The sequence below is a fragment of the Lissotriton vulgaris genome, chromosome 9 (genome assembly GCF_964263255.1).
Source record: "Lissotriton vulgaris chromosome 9, aLisVul1.2, whole genome shotgun sequence".
Classification (NCBI taxonomy): domain Eukaryota; kingdom Metazoa; phylum Chordata; class Amphibia; order Caudata; family Salamandridae; genus Lissotriton; species Lissotriton vulgaris.
In genome coordinates, this window is record NC_141697.1 from 1045076361 (window position 1) to 1045097628 (window position 21268).

Sequence of the window (21268 nt, forward strand, 5' to 3'; positions counted from 1 at the left end):
GGACCTACTGATCCCTCGTCCTCTTCCCCAACTACAGGGCTAGGCCTACGCTTCTTGTTTTTGTCCCCACCCTTCCTCTTCGGCTGCGCTTTGTTTTTCTTCTTTAGAGGGGGAAAAGCAGCTCTCGGTGGCACCCCCTCCCTGCGAGGCCGCTACGCTATTTCCGGCTGTTCTCCCAGCGAGGAATCACTATCCTCGCCGCTCTCAGGATCGTCTTTGCTCAATTTGTCCAGCAGCAATTTCATTTTTTGAGCCAGCTCCGGGTCAGAATCCTTCCTTTTATGTCCCCCCTTCTTGGGCGCCATGCTACCTGCGCTTCTGTCCCACACGCACTACCTCGGGGTTGCTCTACCCTGATGAGCACGAGTGTCTCTCTCTCCCAGGCTAATATCCCCGTGCGGCCTGCTCTGTGCGCGTCTATGTTGCCTAGCAACTCTTCCTCACGCGCCGCCTCTGAGCTGCCCACGCTGATCACCCGCTATGATTTCCCCCGCTCCCGGTCCCTCCCAGAGCACCGCCCACGTTGCCCGGCAGGAGCCCGCACACCAGAGAGCCCCACGTACAGCCGCAAAACCCTCGGCAGGCAAAGATACACTTCGTAAACGTCCCCCAGTACCCACCGTGATTCACGGCTGCCCACGAGGCCCCCCCAGGCACCGACTCCTTACCTGGCCACGTGGTCGACACCCGATTCCTCGCCTCGCTCTCTGGAAGCCGCCACCAACGCCAGTAGACCGACCCCACTCCCTCGACAATCCAACAGGAGATGCAGTGTTTTTAAAACCGAAGCCCGCCGCGTGAAGGATCCTCCGATTCACAGTCCGCTCTCCCTCGACAATCCAACGGGAAATGCGGGAGTTTCAAAGTCCGGTCCTGGATCGCGGTGCAGGCTACGGGGCAGTCAGGTATCCTGGAGTGGTAGCGGGAACAGAGACCCCGGTCACAGGGAGTTGACCCTAAATAGGCCAAAGTTCTCCCCCCCCTACCACTCCGGATACGCATCACCGCCTCGACCCGGAACTGAAAGGCAGCCGGCTGCCGATTGGGCCTCCCGGCCGCCCAACCACTAATGACCATGGGCGGGGTCCGGAGGCGCCGGGTCCTAAGTGCGCGCGTCCCGATTCTCCGCGCTTGTCATATTGACCTGCTGGGAACTGATCTTCAGAAAGACTCTGAAAGAGTGGGTATGGTGAAGACAGCTGTCTCAGAGCATTCCACACATATCCAAAGGAAGAAGGGGATTAAACTACGGGAGGAGGGCATTCCTGAATGATGCCAGGCTGAGCAAGGCCTGTCCAGTGCAAACAATGTTTGTGTAGTAGGTGTGCCACAAAGGGCCGCAGGTCCTGCTGCAGAATTACTCATGGAATAACTCATCGTTAATGTATTGCAACTCAGGAAAGTAGTATGATTTAATGGTGTTGCCCTTGATATTGATGTATTTCCCCATCTGAATATGGTAGTGGGGGAGAATAATTGACAAAAGCAAAACATTTGTATCTCAAACAAAAGAAAAGGACTTCAACTCCAATTCACATTCTGTTTAAATGGAATGGCCCGCCACAAACCTCCAAGGCACTTTGTAATATTTGAAAGGCACATTTTTCTAAATTTAACAATATGTTAACAATGTTAATGTGCCTATTTTACTTGAAACCAAGTGAATACAATATGGAAAGCACTCAGATGCTCTTCAAAGGAGAGTAACAAATGCCTACACAGTAATTAATATCTATGGTTAAAGTAACCAGACATGTACACAAATAGAGATCTAAAGTCCCTAAGGAGCTTTGTGACCAATAGGAGGCTCCAGACCACAGACTTAGTGGTTTCATAAGGTTCTGAAGTCTCACTTTAACATACAGAATCCGTGATGTGAGGTATCTCCCCTTTCTAATGTGTAAGTACCCATGTTTTTAGTTATTATACCTTTATTTGTGGACCTCCACTGACAACCAAGGCAATTAGATCTACAGCATATGTCTGTGTAAAGCATGTCACCCCCTTCACATGTGCCCTGCCACCCTTTTAAAGTGAATGTGATTTGGCTAATTTCAAGCCTGCTGGAATGTACCACTGTATATATAGCTTATTAAACTGCACGTAAGAAGGTGACCCATAGGAATGCACACAGAACAGACTGCAGCTATTAAGTTACACTAACAGAAAAATTCATTATTCCTGACATCTCTCCCAACATGCCCTTTCTGCTGAACTTGCCAGTTAACCTAGAGATCACTGTGAGATATAACCTCTAAAATAAACCAAGGTTTATTTAATTTCTTCTTGATGGCTGTTTCAAAGTATAAAGTGTTTGGCAGCCTTGTGTATCTTAATAGAAAACAGGAGGCAGAATTAATATTGGTGAGCCCCAGAGGTAAAATGATTTGTTTGCATGATCTTTGAGTGGAGTCACATTAATGCCGATTTCTTAAAAAGTGACCCAAGGCAAGGACATCTTTTTTTTACTCTCACCACAAACAAACCGAAGGCTTTTGAAGCACAGTTGATGCTTTATCTGGGCTCTCTGTTTGTGAGATGTCCCTGACTATTAACTAGGGGAGCAGGAGAATTGATAATCTGACTGCAAGTCCAGCAATGAGTAACAGTAATTCTAAAAAAATAATAGGTAGTGAGCCTTTCAGCTCTAATCAAATCCCAAGGAGATTTAGACATGCCTAACTACTGAGGAATTGTGTATATGTCAGCTCGCGCAAAGGCTTGGATCTGTGCCTTAAGGATTGAAAGTTTCACTAATTGGATTATAGCCAGGTACCGTTGTAAGTGTTAAGGAGAATGACACCTTGTCTGCCGGTGTAAGATGCAGACTGGTTCACACTCCCAACAGTGAGTTCAATGGAGGGACATTTTCCTGAAGAGCTATGAAATTCTGCTTATTGATTTATTCCTCGGTATTATGAGCCAGAAAGCCTAATGTGCTTGCAGATGTAGAGTACACACTCAAACATAGAATAATTATTGACATGGCTCTTGAGCATGAGCCTACTGTGCTCCACCCTCCACTTTATGTAGAATGATTGAGAGACACCAGCAAATAACTTCTAGGGGCTGTTCTGAGGTTGGTCAAGGTGCAGCCAGACTGAATATTTCTTAAATGAGTAGACACCTGCAGCCTTAACCTTGATTTGCCGAACCTACGGGATTCAAAACATCCAATACGAGATACTAGTTAGTTTTGTCTGAAGTGTGGTCCACATTGGTAGAAAACCCTTAATACTCAGAAAGTCTTTAACACTTTTCAGAATTTCCATAGGCAGACAGGGATGAAGCCCCAGCACCAGTTTAGGTGTAATATGAGATCAATGGCCTCTCCAAACTCTTTATCCCAACCAGAAATTGTCCATCTTTGTGGTCCTTCTGCACATGGCCAATCTAAAAATGTGAACTCTGTTTTCATCTCACCCTAAGAATATGACGTTCTTATCAATCAATCAATCAATCAAAGACATTTATAGAGCGCACTACTTACCCGTAGGGTCTCAAGGCGCTTGGGGGGGGGGGTGCCGTTACTGCTCGAACAGCCAGGTCTTGAGCTTCTTCCTGAAGGAGAGGTGGTCTTGGGTCAAGCGCAGGTCGGTCGGGAGGGAGTTCCACCAGGAGAATAACAGACAAGAGAAGAAACCTCGTTCCTGAGACTACCTGATAGGGTTAATTGGCTGCTGAGAAGCATCATATACTGTCAGGATGAGTTATATTCTGTTTGACCCCTTTCAGTATACCATCCAAATAAGCGTTTTGAAAGACATACAGTGGTTATTAGCACACATAGGCTTGATATAGCAGACATATTTGTGACTCCCCTAGAAAAACCCAAAGAATTGCATTGAGTCACTTTACTTCCAGAATAATAGGTGGGCTAGTGTTACATTATTGGTTTGCCCATCAAGTGTCATCTTGCACACATTTTGTGTAATGTTATGAGGGTCTGTGGGTGTAAAAATGTGATTTTTTCTTTACAGCAGCAGTCTGGTTCAAACAGCAGGGCTCCAAATTGAGAGATTTTCTCCTCAAAACAGTCTTTTGCTGATATCTTGCATGACTGTTGGATGCAGGGTCTACCCTCTTCCTAAATTTTCACCAGCACATAATTCCAACAAAATGTGGAATTAGGAATTCACAATTTTTCACACCCCTAACTATTGGAAACACCATTGACTATTTTACCCTTCTGTTTTCATTTGTCAATTTTCCAGATGTGTTTTGTGGTGTTTAGCAGAAATTGTTTTTGTTTTTATGAATTTGTGTTTGACATTCCTTCTCGACAGATTACTCTCGGAAGGTTAATACACTCTCCCCCAGATGCATCAAGCATCCATTTTGCGATTCCTTATTAGCGAAAAATAAGGAATCGCTAATATGGAATAACAAAATGCTATGCAAGAAGAAATCACTTTAAAAAAAGTGATTTCTTAAAATTCCTAAATTGCGAGTCGCAAATTGCGAGTCGCAATTAAGGAATACCTCCCCATTCATTCCTATGGGCCTAGAGGCCCATTGAAATGAATGGGAAGACATTCTCAATTTGTGAATCACAATTAGCAAATCGCAAAATGAGAATGCGATTTCAAAGGTGCAGGGGTGTCCAAAGGACACCCTGTTGCACCCCTGAAATTGATCTGTGCACATATGTTGCGCACACACATGCCCTTAGGGCATGTGTGTGCGCAACATGAAACTTTGAAAAATTCACTTTAGTGCATTTTTCAAAGTTTTTCAAATTACCATGAAGGTTAACTTCATGGTAATTTGCGAGACCTATTTGCGAAATCGCTATTTTTAAACTTTTATGCATTGCATTTAAGGAATCTCAATTTGAGATTCTTTAAATGCAAGTAATCGCAATTTAGCGAATTCGCAATTTGCGATTTTTGCATTTGGGATGATGCATCCCAAATGCAAAAAGATTGGTCGCAAAGGGGCAGATTCTGAGAATCTGCTCCTTTGCGAACGGTTTTTAGCTTCATGCATCTGGGCCTCTGTTCATTATCACGCGTAATGACAAATAGCCATTTATTGTACTGCTGCCACATGCTTCAGAAGCTTTTTTCATCGTATTCTAATTACATCACTACTTATCAACCATATTAGAAAAGTTCAAATCTTCAGAGTTATACATTTCAGAATGCAATCTTGTGTGGTCCATTTCCCAAACACTCCATACCGTTGAGGCAAGTCCGGTTTGGAGAGTTTGCATCTCATGAGTACAAATGTATTCCAAATGAGCCAACAATATATTTCAGACTGGTAACAGTGTTATCAGACATTCAAATCTTAAATCATTAAGCTGCATTCCAACCATTGCCCAATGGTCATGTTTGTGTAATATGATTAAGGACAAATAACTCAATGGTTATGTTTGTGAACAATGTATGCATAAAACAACTGGTTTAATCTTCCTCCACCATCAAATAATGACCCTCGTTTCCATTTCTTGTAAATTAGTTGTTGTCAATGTCTTGAATATTGCAACAATCTTTATCTCAATATCCTGTTGTTCCTCTTCATGGGACCCAGCATGTACAGACTAACACGATTGCCTTGTCTTGAGACTATGCAAATCCAATCACATAGTCCATTGTTGGTTCTCATCTCTATCAACCATTACCAAATGAATCCAGTTAATTTCTCAGTTATACTCATTACAAAAGAGATGCCACAACTTCTCAAATTAGAAATTCTTCTTCGTCTCTCATGGCAGGGACAAAGGCACATCTCAAACACCTTTATGTGCATCACTAAAACAAATATGGAATCTGCACCTTCTCCTCCCTCCCCTCTGGCCCTTGATGCAGTGTTCATAATAGAACCATAGTTCCACCCTACATCCTTTCACGTCTTAGATGTCCTCCTTACCTCAGGCTACAGTATCCATTGCATGCAACACACATAGGAAGAAAAGTGCCTCACTGTCAACCATAGATCCTCCTGTCCAGCATCCTATTAAAGCAAGTAACACTCAAATATATGGAGCTGCTGACATGCCATTTCCCACTCTTAGCAAATGTGACTGCCACCTTCCTTCTCATCTACAGACCTCCAGGGAATAACAAGGACTTCACTGATGAATTCTCAGAACTCATTCCTACCTTCTATATTGGACATTTCCTCCCTCCTCTCACAGGTGACATCAACCTCAAAGAACCCACATTCTCAACAAAAAAACAAGAGACACCATCCTTATTGATAAACTCATTGTGGTACAGTATGTCACACAACCAACACCCTTCAGAGGCCACAATCTCAACTGTGTCTTGTTAATATCACCAACAGTCCAATGTAAGAACCCTAAACATCTTGACTAGAGCTACCACTTCACCATCCCTATCTGCCTGCTCACTGTTCTACCAACAAATCAAGTCAACCCACAAGAGAAGAGAAAACCTTCAGAACTTGTAAATACTTCTCTATAGACAGCCTATTGCTTGAATTCACCTTTCACCCTATCAACCCCACACCCCATGCCAGCACTTTTTTACACAACTTCAATAGTTTGTGGAAAATGTATGTGAAAACCCACACCCCAATAAACAATCCATCAAAGGCAGGAAAGAAAATAGAAGAAAAACAGAACTCCCAAGAACCAAAATTGATCTGCTCAACAAGGAGATAGCTCGGGGAGGAGGAGCTTCGCGGGCAACCAAGATGGCCGCGTAAGCTCGGAGCTCCGCGGACCTTCCGATCCTCCGCAACCATCCTGCCCGTAATCCTGATCCACGTGGGTGGATACTTGTTGCTGATGGTCCACTGAGGCGAGAATCGTTTTCAGATCCCGAATCGGTGTCTCCTACGCTGAGCTACGTCGAGTGGGACTCCGTGCCAGTCCAGTGCCATTGTCTCTCCGGACTCCGCCACTACGCACTGCCGATCTGCGGAGTGCCTGCCTGCCTTCGCCAGCGGCGAGGTGTCCTGGATAGCGGAACGACCCTGTGACGGCATTCTACGATCTGTCCCGGACAAATCTCCGGCTCCCTGGGCTCGGACTTGCCTGGCATAGCCCTTTGTTCTCTTGGACCAAATATGGCGGGCAAGGGGGACCCCGATAAGACATCGAATAAAGGCGTCCGCGGCAAATCACAGCAACAACAGAACAGGATTGAGCGCTATACCCAACCAAAGACGCCGCCTGTTACCGGGCCCTCTGCCAAGAACATCCTGCACTCGGGCTCGCCGGACGGCTCGGAGCCCACTTTGAGTGACATTTTGGGGGCCATTACAAGTTTCCGGGCGGATATGCAGCAACAGCATGAAGTCCTTACACATAAGGTGGATGGCATGGCCGTTGATCTGACTCTCATTAGAGCCGACCTGGGTAAAACTAATGATCGAGTCAAGAATTTGGACATCAAGACGTCCAGTCTGACGGGAGACGTCTCGGACTTACAAACTGAAGTCCGGAACGTGCAGAGGATGGCGGAACAATTTACAAGGCGGCTGGATGACTTCGAGAGCCGGGCCAGGCGGCAGAACGTCCGCATTGTCGGTGTACCGGAGGGTTCGGAGGAGGCGGCGACGGACCTCCTCGTGGAAGACCTGATCAAGACTCATCTGGCGCCGCCTGGCCTCAGCAACTTTTTCTCGGTGGCACCCAGACCCATTGTAGCCCGGCTGCTCAACTACCGTGACAGAGACGCGGTCCTGCAGGCTTCCAGACGACATGGACCGCTCAAATTCCAGAATGCCGATGTCCATTTCTATCCGGACTTCACCAGGAAGGTTCAGCGACAGCGCCAGAGCTACGCAGGGGTGAAGCGAAGACTGCGGGACCTGGGATTCAAGTATTCCATGATGTTCCCTGCCAAGCTCCGGATCGAGTACGAGGGTCGTGCCCTTTTCTTTGACTTTGCTGAAAACGTAAGTGACTGGCTGGACACTTTATCGACACGCCGTGATGCACAGGAGGACCATGACGGTGGCGCTGCTGGCGGCCCGGACCTATGAGACTTGGCTCTATAGTGGGTGATTCCTCGTCTGTAATATTTGCCTCAATTGACTATCGAATGTAGCTTTAAGATGCCGTATTACCTTTCCTGTCAGTACATGGAGGGTGGCGGGGGTTGTTCGCGGAGATTCCTCACTCCTCTGGGTGTCTTCTTGTAGAGTAGTTATGGGGCGACAGGCACACTGCTGGTTGGGGGGGCTTTTTAGTCATATGCAGGGGTGCAGGGCGGGGGGTGCAACTATGCAAGTTTTATTGTTTGTTCATTCTATCTCTTTCTCTTTCTTGAGGCAATGGACTGTGTGTTTTACTGTGCAATTGATAATTGAGCTGGTTGGAGTCGGGTGGGGCGGGTTGTTGGACGATGGGGGGTAGGAAATTGAAAGTGCTTAGCTGGAATGTCAATGGACTAGGTGATCGAGTTAAGAGAGGGGTGGTAATTCAACTGATAAAGAGGCACATGCCTGATGTTGTGCTGTTGCAAGAGACGCACTTAGTGGGGAACTCCTGTAGGGCTCTAAATCGTAAGGGTTACAAAATGGTTGCCCACTCTGGGTTCTCCTCGGGTTCCCGGGGGGCGGGCATCCTTGTGCGTGCGTCCCTTCCTCTTGAAATAGACGTCACACTACTTGATGACAGAGGACGCTACGCAGCTGTGGCGGGAAGATGGGAGGGACGTTCCCTGGCGCTGCTTTCGGTTTATGTTCCCCCAGGCCTCCAATCTAGCACCTTCCAGGACCTTGGTAGCGCCATCTTGTCCCTGCCTTCGGGCTTATTGATCCTAGGGGGCGATTTCAACTCAGTCTGCTCTGGCACCCTTGATCGCCAGCCACCGAGGGACCTACCGGGCTCCCAGCTGTGGCTGCCGACCTTCCTTGACTCTATGGGTTTGGTGGATTGTTGGCGGCTACTGCATCCTGCGCTCCGCCAGTTTTCGTTTCTCTCCGGTGCCCATGGGAGCCTGTCCCGCATAGATTATGTTCTCACCCTGGCGGCGCAGTCGCCTGCCATCTCCGAGGCCCGTTTTCTGGCAAGGGGCGTCTCCGATCACTCGCCATTGTGGGTCTCCTTTGATTTCGGCGTCGTCCTGTCCAGCCGTCCGGCAGCGGTAAATCCTTGGTATTTCCGCAACCATAAAACGCAAGCGCTCCTGGCTAAGGCCATCGACCTATATTTCACTGAAAATGTGGGCTCCGTTGGCTCTGCGGTCACCCTGTGGGAGGCTTTCAAGACTGTGCTGCGGGGTGAAGCCCTGGCCCTCATTGCGGAGGCCAAGCGAGCTCATGATGCCGACCTTCTGCATGTGGAAGAAGAAGTCTTGGATCTCGAGTCCCGTTTGGGGCCTGAGCCTGACCCTTCTCTCCTACACGAACTCTCCCTGAAACAGTCGGAGTATCATGATCTCGCTACGAATGCTGCCCTGGTTTTGGCCAAGGAGCAGCAGGGCCGCATTTATGACGTCGGTGATAAGGCCGGTAAACTGCTGGCCTGGTTGGACAGGCGGGAGATGGCAAGCCGGGTGGTCCCGGAAATCCTGGGCGAGGACGGAGTGGTGGTCACAGATCCGAGTGCCATTGCCGAGTCTTTTGCGGACTATTTTCGGGGTGTTTATACAGCCGGCTCGGATCGTTCCGAGGCCGATTCAGCTGAGTTTCTCTCGGCGATTGACCTCCCTTGTCTTTCGGAAGAGGAAAGTGTCGATATGGACTGGGATATCACCGCGGACGAGATTGCTTTGGCGATCCGCGCCCTGCGAGCGGGTAAAGCTACCGGCCCCAATGGCATACCGGTTGAATTGTATAAGATCCGGCCGGATGTGATCTCTCCTTATTTGAGAGATATGTTCCTACGGGCCCGTGAGGAGGGTGTCCTTCCCTTGGACCAGCGGCTGGCCACCATAGTGGTCATCCATAAGGAAGGCAAACCGCGGGATGTTTGTAGATCCTACCGCCCAATTTCTCTCCTCAACGCGGAGCCCAAGATCCTGGCTAAACTACTGGCAAATCGGCTGGTCGGGGTTATTAGCGACTTGGTGCACTCGGACCAATCCGGTTTTATTCCCCGCCGCAACACTGCCCTCAACCTGAGACGCCTGCACGGGGTCATGGCCAGAGCTCACGCCCTTACGGAACCGGCGGTGCTTGCCTCCCTTGATGCCACGATGGCCTTTGATTCCCTAGAGTGGAGCTACTTATGGGCGGTACTGACAAAGCTTGGGTTCGGACCGGGCTTCCTGGGCTGGGTGCAACTTCTTTATGCTTGTCCTCTGGCTGCTGTCACGGTTAACGGCCGCATGTCTGCTCCTTTTGCGCTCCACCGCGGCACCAGACAGGGTTGCCCCTTGTCTCCACTCCTGTTTGCGTTGGCCCTGGAGCCACTCGCGGCTATGCTACGCTCGCACCCTGACTTGCATGGGATCTCCTGGTCCCCGGGCTTCGAGGACAGGGTCTCCCTGTATGCGGACGACATCCTGCTTTACCTCACCTCCCCCTGTAAGTCGCTTATTGTGGCGTGTGACGTGCTCAGGTTGTTTGGGCGCTATTCTGGCCTGATTATTAATTGGGCCAAATCCTCCCTTTACATCCTCAAGGGTGACACGCCGCGCCTCCCCAGAGGTTGCAGCATACAACTGGCCGGACAAGGCTTCAAGTACCTAGGGATCTATATATCGAATAATCCTAAGGCGAGGTATGACCACAACTTGCTCCCGCCGCTCCACCGATTGCGGAGGGATGTGGAGAGTTGGCGCAAGCTCCCTCTCTCTCTCCTGGGCCGGGCGGCATTATTTAAAATGATGTCCCTGCCCAGGTTCTTATATGCCTTACAGAACACTCAGGACCTTGTTCCGGCTCGTTATTTTAGGGAGGTTGAGAGCCTGCAGCGTGCCCTGCTTTGGGATGGCCGGCCCCGTGTCGCTGTCCAGAAGCTTACGATGCCGTGGTATGACGGGGGCATTGCGTTACCAGATGTGCGGGGGTACTACTGGGCCTCTCAACTTACCGCTATTAACCATGGCCTTTATGGTCCTGTGGACAGCCCGGGCTATGCTATGGATAGGTGGCTCCTGCACGGAGGCAATTACTACCGCGCCCTATATTCTAGTTCCTTCGATCGGTGCCTCACAGGCCCGACCAAGGCGGCGGTCAACACGTGGCGAACGATCAATAAGATACAGGGCTGGCAGGGCAGACTGACGAAATTCACCCCTCTATATGATTCAGATATCTTAGGCAAGCTCTGGCATACCAAGGGTTTCGACAAATGGGACCTCATAGGTATTTCGAGGGTGGAAGACATGCTGGCCAGGGGGGAAGTCAAGACTTTTCCGCAACTACAGGCGGAATACCGACTGGGTGGAACAGAGTTTTTCCCTCATGCCCAACTTAAGCACGCAATCACTGCCGCCAGACCGGAGGAGGGCGAAATCCCCGAGAGCTCCCCCTTGGAGGACAGGGTTCTGGACGGGCATATGCCAGATAGCGCCATCTCTCTGTCCTACAAGAAGCTGATTAATGTTAGAATCGACCTCCTCCAGCGTTTGCGGGACCAGTGGGTAGCCGATGGCCTAGAACTGGACGACGAGGACTGGCAGAGTGCTGTGTCCTCCCCTAAGGAGGTCGCCATCTCCTCGCGTCTGCGGCTGGTGCAGTTTAAAATCCTCCACCGGGTGTACGTTACCGGCCCCCGGCTTGTGCGTATGGGCTTCTCGCCTGATGGCTTTTGTCGTCGTGGCTGCGGAGCCATTGCTACTTTTATGCATACATTATGGGAGTGCCCCCTTATTGCCCCTTATTGGGAGAGAGTACACCGAGTGATGAGGGAGGTGACTGGAGTTGAGCTGGCTGCAGAGGCGCGTAGGTGCCTCCTTAATGTTTGGGAGCCGAATGACTACAACATGGCGCAGACTCGTTGGGCTACACTGGGCAACATGGTCGCTAAGAGGGATATAGCGCAGAAATGGGGATCCAACGTGGCCCCCCTGGTGGTGCAATGGAAGGCCAACATGGACTGGTGTATGCTGCGTGAGAAAACTGTGTATACTGCCAGGGGGCGACCTCAGACATGGAATAAGGTGTGGGGAGCATGGAATGCTTACAGAGGTGACTTGTGCCTGCCACCAGAGCCGATTCCCCGCAATGACAACCTGTCACCGTAGCCGATGACACCAGCTATGCCACTCGTGTTGTAATTCTCCTGTTCCTTCCTCCCCCCCCCTTTTCTACATCCTACTTACGTTCTTTCTAAATCTTACCTGGCCTCTAACGCCTCCTGCTGACTCATAGGCCTTTCTCCTTCTCCATTGCCTTTCTTCTGCGCCCTCGGGCGCCTCTGTTTAGATTTCTGTTTGTACATAAAATAAAAAACAACCTGCATTGTCCTGATATGAATCGCTTTGCACACTACTTCTCCTGATACCACGCTGCCTTGCCTCCGGGATGTTAGGCTGAACAGCTGTGTGCTTTAATACAATAAAGGTTTTAAAAATTAAAAAAAAAAAAAAACCAAGGAGATAGCTCATCATAAAAATCTAAAGTAAAATACTATACCACAACCATCAATGAAGCCACCAAAAGAAGCAGAACTCTTTTAAAGACAATGAAGCAGTGCTTTAATTTACTGACAGACCCATTATTCCTCACTCAACAGAAACATGCACTCCAATTAACAACTTCTTTAATGACAAAATACAGAAGATGCAACAGCACATCAACAACACCAAGCCCACTTCATGTTCTAAACCAAACTCTTATCCAAGATCCTTTCAGTGGTCAGCCTTCAATGCCTTATGCCTCACAGACCTCATGTCAGACTCCACTCTCTCAAAGCCACTTCTTATAAAGATGATTTATTAGTTGTATTATTTATCAATGCACACTCTGGGGACTCTTACTTTCCCATAGCCATGATTACCAATATCTTCCTTGCTCAAGGTATCTTCTCAGAAGCTCTCAAGAAATGCCAGATACTCCAACATCTAAATAAACCTACACTATACCCTAATGGCCTCTATCAGTCCATCACTCATTTCATTTCATTTCACGAAGCTTTATTCGGTGCATTCAAAAGTAATGACCATAAAAGCAAGCAAGCAAAATGTTAACAGTAGAGAAGCACATAAGTTAAAAAACACATGAGGAATTTAAAAAATCATACTCTTCCTGAGTTGAATAGACTAACATAAAAACGTTGCAATAAAAAAACATTTGTCCGGCGAGTTCAATTCATAGATCATATTCATGGCATCCTCCACATTAAAAATAGCATATTTTTGGAAAAGTGGTTTTAAATAGACAATCCTCAAATTCATGAACAATGTGCAAATTAGCAAAAAGTGCAGGGTACTCTGCTTCGAGTGGCCATCACATGGGAATGGTCCAGCCGGCTGTCTCTTAAATTGTGGAAAAGCCACCAACCCATGGGCTATCCCCAGCCTAAGCCTCATCAGAACAAACCTATGGGCTGGTTTGGTTACCACACACAGATACGTTTGAAAGCCACCATATTGCACATATTTATTGTACGAGGTAACCGAAGTGAGGCGCCCACTTAGGGCATCGCGTTTTTGGGCTCGGTGTGCCAAGAAAATGTTTTTCAAGTCCGACTTGGAGTAGTTTCCCACAGAGCTGGGGTCTGCAACAATGTTTAGTCCAAATATATTTTGAAAGCTGTCCACAATATAACCGAACCATGATATCTTTAAAAAGTAGTCCAGTTTCAGGCAGTCCACAATAATAGACCGGTTAAAAGCTCTCTCATCTGTAGTCCAAATGGCCCTCCATAGCAATAATGGTCTTAACATAATCAGGTCGCTTAAGTAAGTAACTCCGACCTCCCTATGGGTAAGATCAGTGGAGGCAGGGATGGGGACACAGAGCAATTTTTTCAAAAAGCAGTTTTCTTCTCTTTGCAGGCAATCGACATTTGAATGACCCCATAACCCTGCCCCATATAAAGCAATTGAAACACTTTTCGCTTTATATATTTGTATCATATCATTAATTCTTCTATTACCAATCTTAGTTGCAAATTTAAAAATGCCATAGGAACTTTTCCTCATTTTAGACCTTAGATTCTGTAAATCATGGGACCAACTACCATTATGGGAAAAGATGACGCCCAAATAGCAAAATTTATCCACATCCTGAACTTTCACCCCATCAATAAAAAAGACATTGTTTTTCCTGTTTCTATCACCACATACCATCGTATGGGTTTTACTTTTATTTATGACCAGCCTCCTCTTACTAATAAAATCAGAAAACTGGTTCATCAACCGCTGCAGGCCTATCTGGGTCCTTGACAGGAGCACAGCGTTGTCTGCATATAGCAGAACTGGGACACTTGTACCACCGAACTTGGGGGCATCTGCCTGCACTGTTTTCAGGGCCTGATCAACTGCGTTTATAAATAAAGTAAACAGAAAAGGGGCTAAGACACAGCCCTATCTTATACCACGTTTAACATCGAAGTTAGGGGTACACACCCCCCCAACCCCAAAGCGCACACAAGTTTGCATTTTATCATATAATCTAGCTAGGAAGAAAATGATAGCCTCGGGTGCTCCAAGTTCCAACAGGACTGGCCAAAGAATTGAGTGGTCCACCAGGTCAAATGCACTACTCAGAATGGCAAAGCAAATATATAAGGTACCAGTCCATCACTCACATACCATTCATCTGCAAGATAACTGAAAAAGCAGCCTATGTTCAGTTACAAAATCACATTAATACTAACTATCTTTTGAATAATCATCAATAAGTAGGCTTTGGACCACAGTGCACAATAGAGACTGCTGTCCTACACATAGCAGACAATGCCCCCTTGACAGCAGATGAATACAGTCCCAGCCTTCCGATGTAACTGGACCTGTCAGCTGTCTTCAAAACAGTCGACCATCCTACCCTCATACTCACCATGGAGTTTCAAATGGGATTCACAGGCAATATCCTTCATTGTTTCTCCTCCTACAGTTCTACCCCACACAACTTTGTTCACATGGGTATCTCCAAGTCCCAATAGTTCCCTATCACCTGCGTTATCCCACACCTACCATACTGTCTCTAGTCATTTTCAAACTTTACATGGAGACACTTGGTGCTCTACTCACAGTTAACAGCATCAAGATTCACCAATACATGATGATACACAACTCTATTTGAAAGTCTCCTCTGCTGTAGACATCCATCACCTTAAATACTGTCTGGAATTCATCCAGACCTGGATCTCCAGTGCCTACCTGAAGCTCAACACAACCAAGACAGACGTCCTGTTATTTGCCTAGAACAACACACAAGAAACAGTACAAGCCTGTCTCTATGACTTGAACCTTGATGCTTTGAAACTCCAACTTTCACCAAAGGCCAAGTGACTTCACTTCACTCTGGACACAAGCTTCACCCTCAAAGAGTACATTGCCAAAGATCAAAGATGGCTGGTATTAGCTCTTTTTTCTGAAGAAAGTGAAGCCAGTTCTTCCAGAAAATGACTTCAGTACTGATGTTCATCCCCTTGTATTGTCACAGTTTGCATGGTGGAAACACTCTGCTCCATGGCCCACCAAACTTCACAATAGTACCCTTTAAGAGATCCTATATGCTGCAGCACCTCTCCTTTAGGGCCTGAAGAAATGTGATCCCAACACCCCCATCCTAATGGACTTGATTGGCTCCCCTTGGAAGACTGCTCCATATTTGAAGCCTGCTGTATCATTTACAAAGACATCACAACTAGCACCCTGCTTATTTTGCAGACATGCTCACCATCTCTGGTGGTCTTGGCGCACTCGTATCCAGGACACCTTACACTAGGAAGTGTAAAAATAGAAAGCAGAGCAGCAGGGTTTTTCCATCTGTGCACACAGGATCTAGACCAACATCCCTGTATCCATCAGGATCGCCCTAATGCTGCTCTAAATTAGGAAAGAGTTGCAGATGCACCTCTTTAAAGAAAACGAAATCACAATTTATTAACCACCTACAAACCTGTTACCTCACCTATCCGTCATCATTTTTATCAACTTTTACTGTGCCAACAGAGAACTCAGATCAAATAGCCAGTGTCTTCTTGGTGTCTCCAGAATTAAAAGAGCCAGTCCCTGGGTCTGCTCGTTTGTCCATCTTGCCCCTAAACTCTGAAATATATTACCGCTAAGTCTCGACAAAACAACAACCTACTCAGCTTCAGAAAACAACTTCAAACCCATCTGTTTGCTTGCATATTCAGTATGCAAGCTAACTGACCTTAGTGCTGGGAATCCTGTTCCGGGTAGCCCTGGGCTAAATAAACCCTCAAATCAAATCGAATCACATGATTGTGCTTGTTTTTTACCTTGTATGATGTTCCGCAACCTTTTGGCTAGACATACATACATATATTTGTGAGCAAGGGCAACCGCCCAAAACGTGTCAGATTTTGCAGTTTTAAAAATAAAATACCTGTGCCTGAATTTGGGATTCGTGTTGTCCTTAGTTCGCCGAAAGGAAGTACTAAGACAGCGTATTTTCTTCATTCATATATATACCCTTGTATCTTAAAGATACCACGGATTTTCTAAACAAGGTGACAAATGTATGTTGGCATTTTGACTATATATTTTTGATAATGGACATTGAGTCATTGTATACCTCAATTATTCATTCACAGGGGTTGCATGCCGCAGAGTATTATTTGAATAAGCGTGACATCATGTTTCGGGGACACAATACAATGCTGTTGGAAATGATACAGATTTGTTTGACCTCAAATTATTTTAAATTCCAAGGCAATATTTACCAACAACTGCGCGGTGTGGCAATGGGTTTGTGCTTCTCCCCCAGCTACTCATGTTTACATGTTGGCTGGTGGGAGGAGCGCGTGCTCAGAGTCACACACGCCAGATGGTTGCCACACATTTCCCACTACTGGCGCTACATCGATGATGTGTGTATTTTTTGGAATGGGACTGTAGCGGAGGCTATGTCTTTTGTCAATTAAATCAACACCAATGACTTGAACTTAAAATTCACGCCATCCATTAACAATGAGGTAGCTGATTTTTGGGATGTTCAATTGTATGTGGAGAATGCTGAGTTAAAAACTAAACTTTTCCGCAAATCCACCGCAGGAAACTCCATACTGCATGCCCAAAGTGCGCATCCCATCCACACTATCAATAGCATCCCCTACGGCGAATTCATCCGAATTCGACTAATTTGTAGCGATGAAACAGCTGTCAACATCTGCTTAGATTCTTCTGTACAGATATTTCTCAGGAGGGGATACTCAAGGAAAATATTGGAGCAGGCCCTTGCAAAGCGAAATCTCTTGACAGAAATACTCTGTTAGAACCTAAACCCATCAATTCAGATCATCAAACGGATTGCTCTGTCAGACTAATTACCACCTTTAGTTCGCAAGAGAGAGCATTCCGACGTATTATTTGTTCTGAATGGCCGATTGTCCTCACTGATAATATTTTGAGTCCAATACTTACAAATCTGCCATCTATTACATTTAGAAGAGCACCCTCAGTGCGTGATGCTCTAGACAGACCAATGCCGGAAGTTCTGCCTAAAAAATCTTGGCTCCATAAGACGTTTTTTTTAAATGCACTTCTTGTCGCGCATGCACTTTTGCCCATAATTCAACATACTACACATCAGCTTTTAGCGACATTAAAATTCATATGTCGAGTTTTTGCCCATTCTTTGCACTTGACTCTATAATGTATTTTTATTAAGACACTTGTCGATTATTTTTTACATTTATATGTGCTATGAATTTTTCTTTGTATATAATGTACATATTGATCCAAATTCACTTTACAACGTCTTTTGATATTGAGCAAATGGTTGTACAGTACTTTTGAGTCCATAAGGGTGAATTGTTTTAGGCATCATAACACTGTGACTCATGCAATATGGCAATCACTTTAGTCTTTCCTTTATTTCTATTCCTGCACTATTTTTGTCTAAATCGAATCACCTGTGCACTTAATATAAATTGTGGTCACTTTCCGGGGCGCGTTATGTGAACAAGCTCCTTTTAGGAGTGAAACGCGTCATGGATGACACCATGTCTTTTCATTTCATCTGTGTGAAATAAATACTTACTTTCACTGGAGAACATCGTTGCTGCTTTTTTCTGCCTATAAAGAAAAGTCACGCTAAGAGGTCCTTACCTGGTCTATTTCACCGTGGATTGGTGAAACAGGAACATTGTTGCATATATATATATATATATATATATATATATATATATATATATATATATATATATATATCAATGAAAGTGTTTATGAAAGTATAGCAAGAATGAGAATGTCAAAGAAACCAATCAATCATCAAAGCTTTATTTCGATATAAAATATCATAAAAGCATTTTGCAATTTGTTTAAAAAGGTACAGAAAATAGAATTTTTAACACAGCTACCATATTAACAAGAGGTTAAGAAACATAGCAAGGTGAAACAACATGCCCTTCTCCTTTCTCCATACCTCCCATACCCAATTATACAATCAATAAATAGCAATTCATCCAATAAGACAGATGCATAATTATACAGTCAATAAATAACAATTCATCAGAAGAGGAGCACACCATACAAATATTTTTTTTAAAATAGATTAAATTATAGCAGCTTTGAGCAAGAATATAACCAGATTTAAAAAAGGTCTTCATCCAGAACATAACTTTTTCGCTCTAATCATCCATGCCCAACTGAGAAATTTGGCCACACCGCAAGCCAAGGTAGTATTAGTGTCTGTACGTAATATTTTCAGTGCTTCGCAGTGATTCCTGGTTCCTAATTGGCAACAAACAGGATTCAGCCATTTTTCCTTGGGTTTATGTAAGCAGTGCAGGCAAACATAAGATGCGGGATGCTTTCAACCACTTCATAACAGTAAGGGCAAAATGGGTGTGTCTGGTAGGGAGGCTTCCAACTACTAGTGTATTCTCGAACGGGAAGTGTACGCAATCTAAACTGGATGTAGAGAGCCCTATCTCTGGGTTTCTGTGTAAAATCTAGACAGGGTTCTAGGCTTGGAACCTGTTTGAGCAAGCGAAAGTCATCAGTCAGCCTACCTAGGCTATGGTTCCTGGTCTCCTGACTGTCAACCCAAGCCCAGTAATCCCTGTGTTATGAGGATTTTTTTTATATTAGAGAGCCATCTGATCATGTGGGATCCCTCAAGATGTATCACTTCTCTTAGGCCATCGGAGTATTTGGATAGCTCGGGTGTGCACCACAGACGAGCCCAGTGGAGAAGAGGACGTAAAGTGGCCAGATCTTTCAAAGAGCGACGTCCCAAATCGCACAATAGTGGCTTAGTTGGGGTTCCCTGCGGCAGTGAGACCAACTCTCTAAAAAATGTATTTTCTGCCTTTACCATATCGCCGATTTTATCAAAGCCCCAGAGCTCAGCACCATATAGTGCCGAGCCTACGGCATTTGCAGCATAGATCACAAGGGCAGGAGTAATTGGCCTAGATTCAAGGAGCGATGCTCTCTGCCTATGGCACCCACAACCCTCTTATGGTTCAAAGCCATTTAATCGATATGGGGTTTCCAGGTCAATTATCTGTGATTCTAATGCCCAAGTAATCAAATGTTTTGACGTGCTCTAAGGGCACCCCGTCTAGTGTGAGGGTGGTCTTTACCTGTCTGCTAGGATTAAAATAAAGGAGTTTGTTCTTTGTGGTATTAATTATTTGTTAAAGAAACCCTTACCCCTTGGTGTGGGCACACATTTGCCAAAATGTATCACTATATAATGCCATCCTTGTCTTTGCTTTCAGATACAAGCTTTGGGTTGACACCTGTTCTGAGATGTTTGGGGGACTGGATGTCTGTGCAGTGAAAGCTGTACACGGCAAAGATGGAAAGGACTACATTATTGAGGTAAAATTCAGAGTTTCATTTTAAAACTTTACTATTTAAGCTGATTTCCACAGTGAGATTTCCAGATGTTGTCAAATATTTTTTGAATTGCAAGATATAGCAGGTATGTCATTGAAACTCAATTTGAGCAGTGCAGGTGGAGCAGCTTACATCATTCTTATCTTGGTGATCTGATCAGAAGAGGAATTCAAAGTTCCTGCTTCCTTGGAAAAGTCCATAACTACAAACTCACTGTGAGAGCTGTGCATTTCCCTCCTTCTTTTTGAAAATGTTCTTTGAAAATATTGAATACAGCAACCCTGACCTCAGTCTTTGCTAAAGAACGTGTCTTAATGACTAAAAGTTGCAATTTTACACAAATTACCAATTTTCATATTTTCCAAATTATGTGGCTTACCTTTTCAAAGGGTTAGAACCACTACTCCATGATTGCTGGTATTCACAAGTTGATTGCAAAGGCAGGCGCTAAAGCATGCACACAGAATGACCAGATAGAATTTCTCAGGCAAGAAGAATTAATGCTCTAGCTAATGCTTATCAATAGAAAGGTAGAGAAGTCTTGGTGCATGTCTACTTTCCGGGCTTCTTCTGGCCAGAAGCCTGATTGAAGATCATTAAGGAGTTTGCATGGTTCATACTTTTTGCAGCTGTTAAGTTATCTTGCACTACAAGACCGATACTCCAATGTGGAAGCTTTGAAATCAGACTGTAGTTGGTGGAGTCTGTCTGATCTACTTTGGGTAGGTTTCTTGAGGAGCAGAGTTATAATTGCTTGAGTTTTTGAGGGGGGATCACTGTCCTTTACAGGATAAATGGATTAAGCAATTCAGTAATGTTGGTGGTGAGTATTGACATGCATTCATTGAACCCTGTAGAGCAGGGGTCCCCAAACCGGTCCTGGAGGGCCGGATCCATATCAGATTTTTCGAATTACTACATATATCTCAATGGGGATATCCCAAAAATCTGGCATGGATCCGGCCCTCCAGGACCGGTTTGGAGACCCCTGCTGTAGAGTATAATGACAGGGTATACCAGCCGGGCTGTTGTTGATCTTCATATGGCTATTGTCATGTGCAGCTTTTGAGAGACAGAGAGCAAGAGCATTTGGAAGTATGGAAAATAGTTTTGACGGTTTGGTTATAGGCACAAGGATTTTCATGAATTTCAAATGGAAGAGAATCATGGGGGTCTTTTGAGAGCTACTGTTATACTAAGTCTGTGTTTGTTAGTATCTCAGGGTCTGAGAACTCATGTTAGATGGTAAGCGGGTCAAGTGCAAAAGTTTTCAGCCATTTGATATCCTCGCATGATTTGACAGAGCTCATTAGATCATATATTTTAGTTTTGCATCTAAGCTCTCTAGACCTAATTTATACCTTCTACTCACCAGCTGATTGACCTTTTGCTGCATGATGGATTTATGGTAT

General features: G+C 45.5%; 1 protein-coding gene across 1 annotated transcript in view; it reads left to right on the plus strand.

Annotated features, from left to right (window-relative positions):
- Positions 1-21268, plus strand: part of SYN2 (synapsin II) — a 1078985-nt gene that overhangs the window by 822423 nt on the left and 235294 nt on the right. The window contains exon 9 of the mRNA XM_086938961.1: positions 19736-19838. Within this exon, the coding sequence (XP_086795087.1) occupies positions 19736-19838 (103 nt within the window). The remainder of the gene's footprint in view (positions 1-19735; positions 19839-21268) is intronic.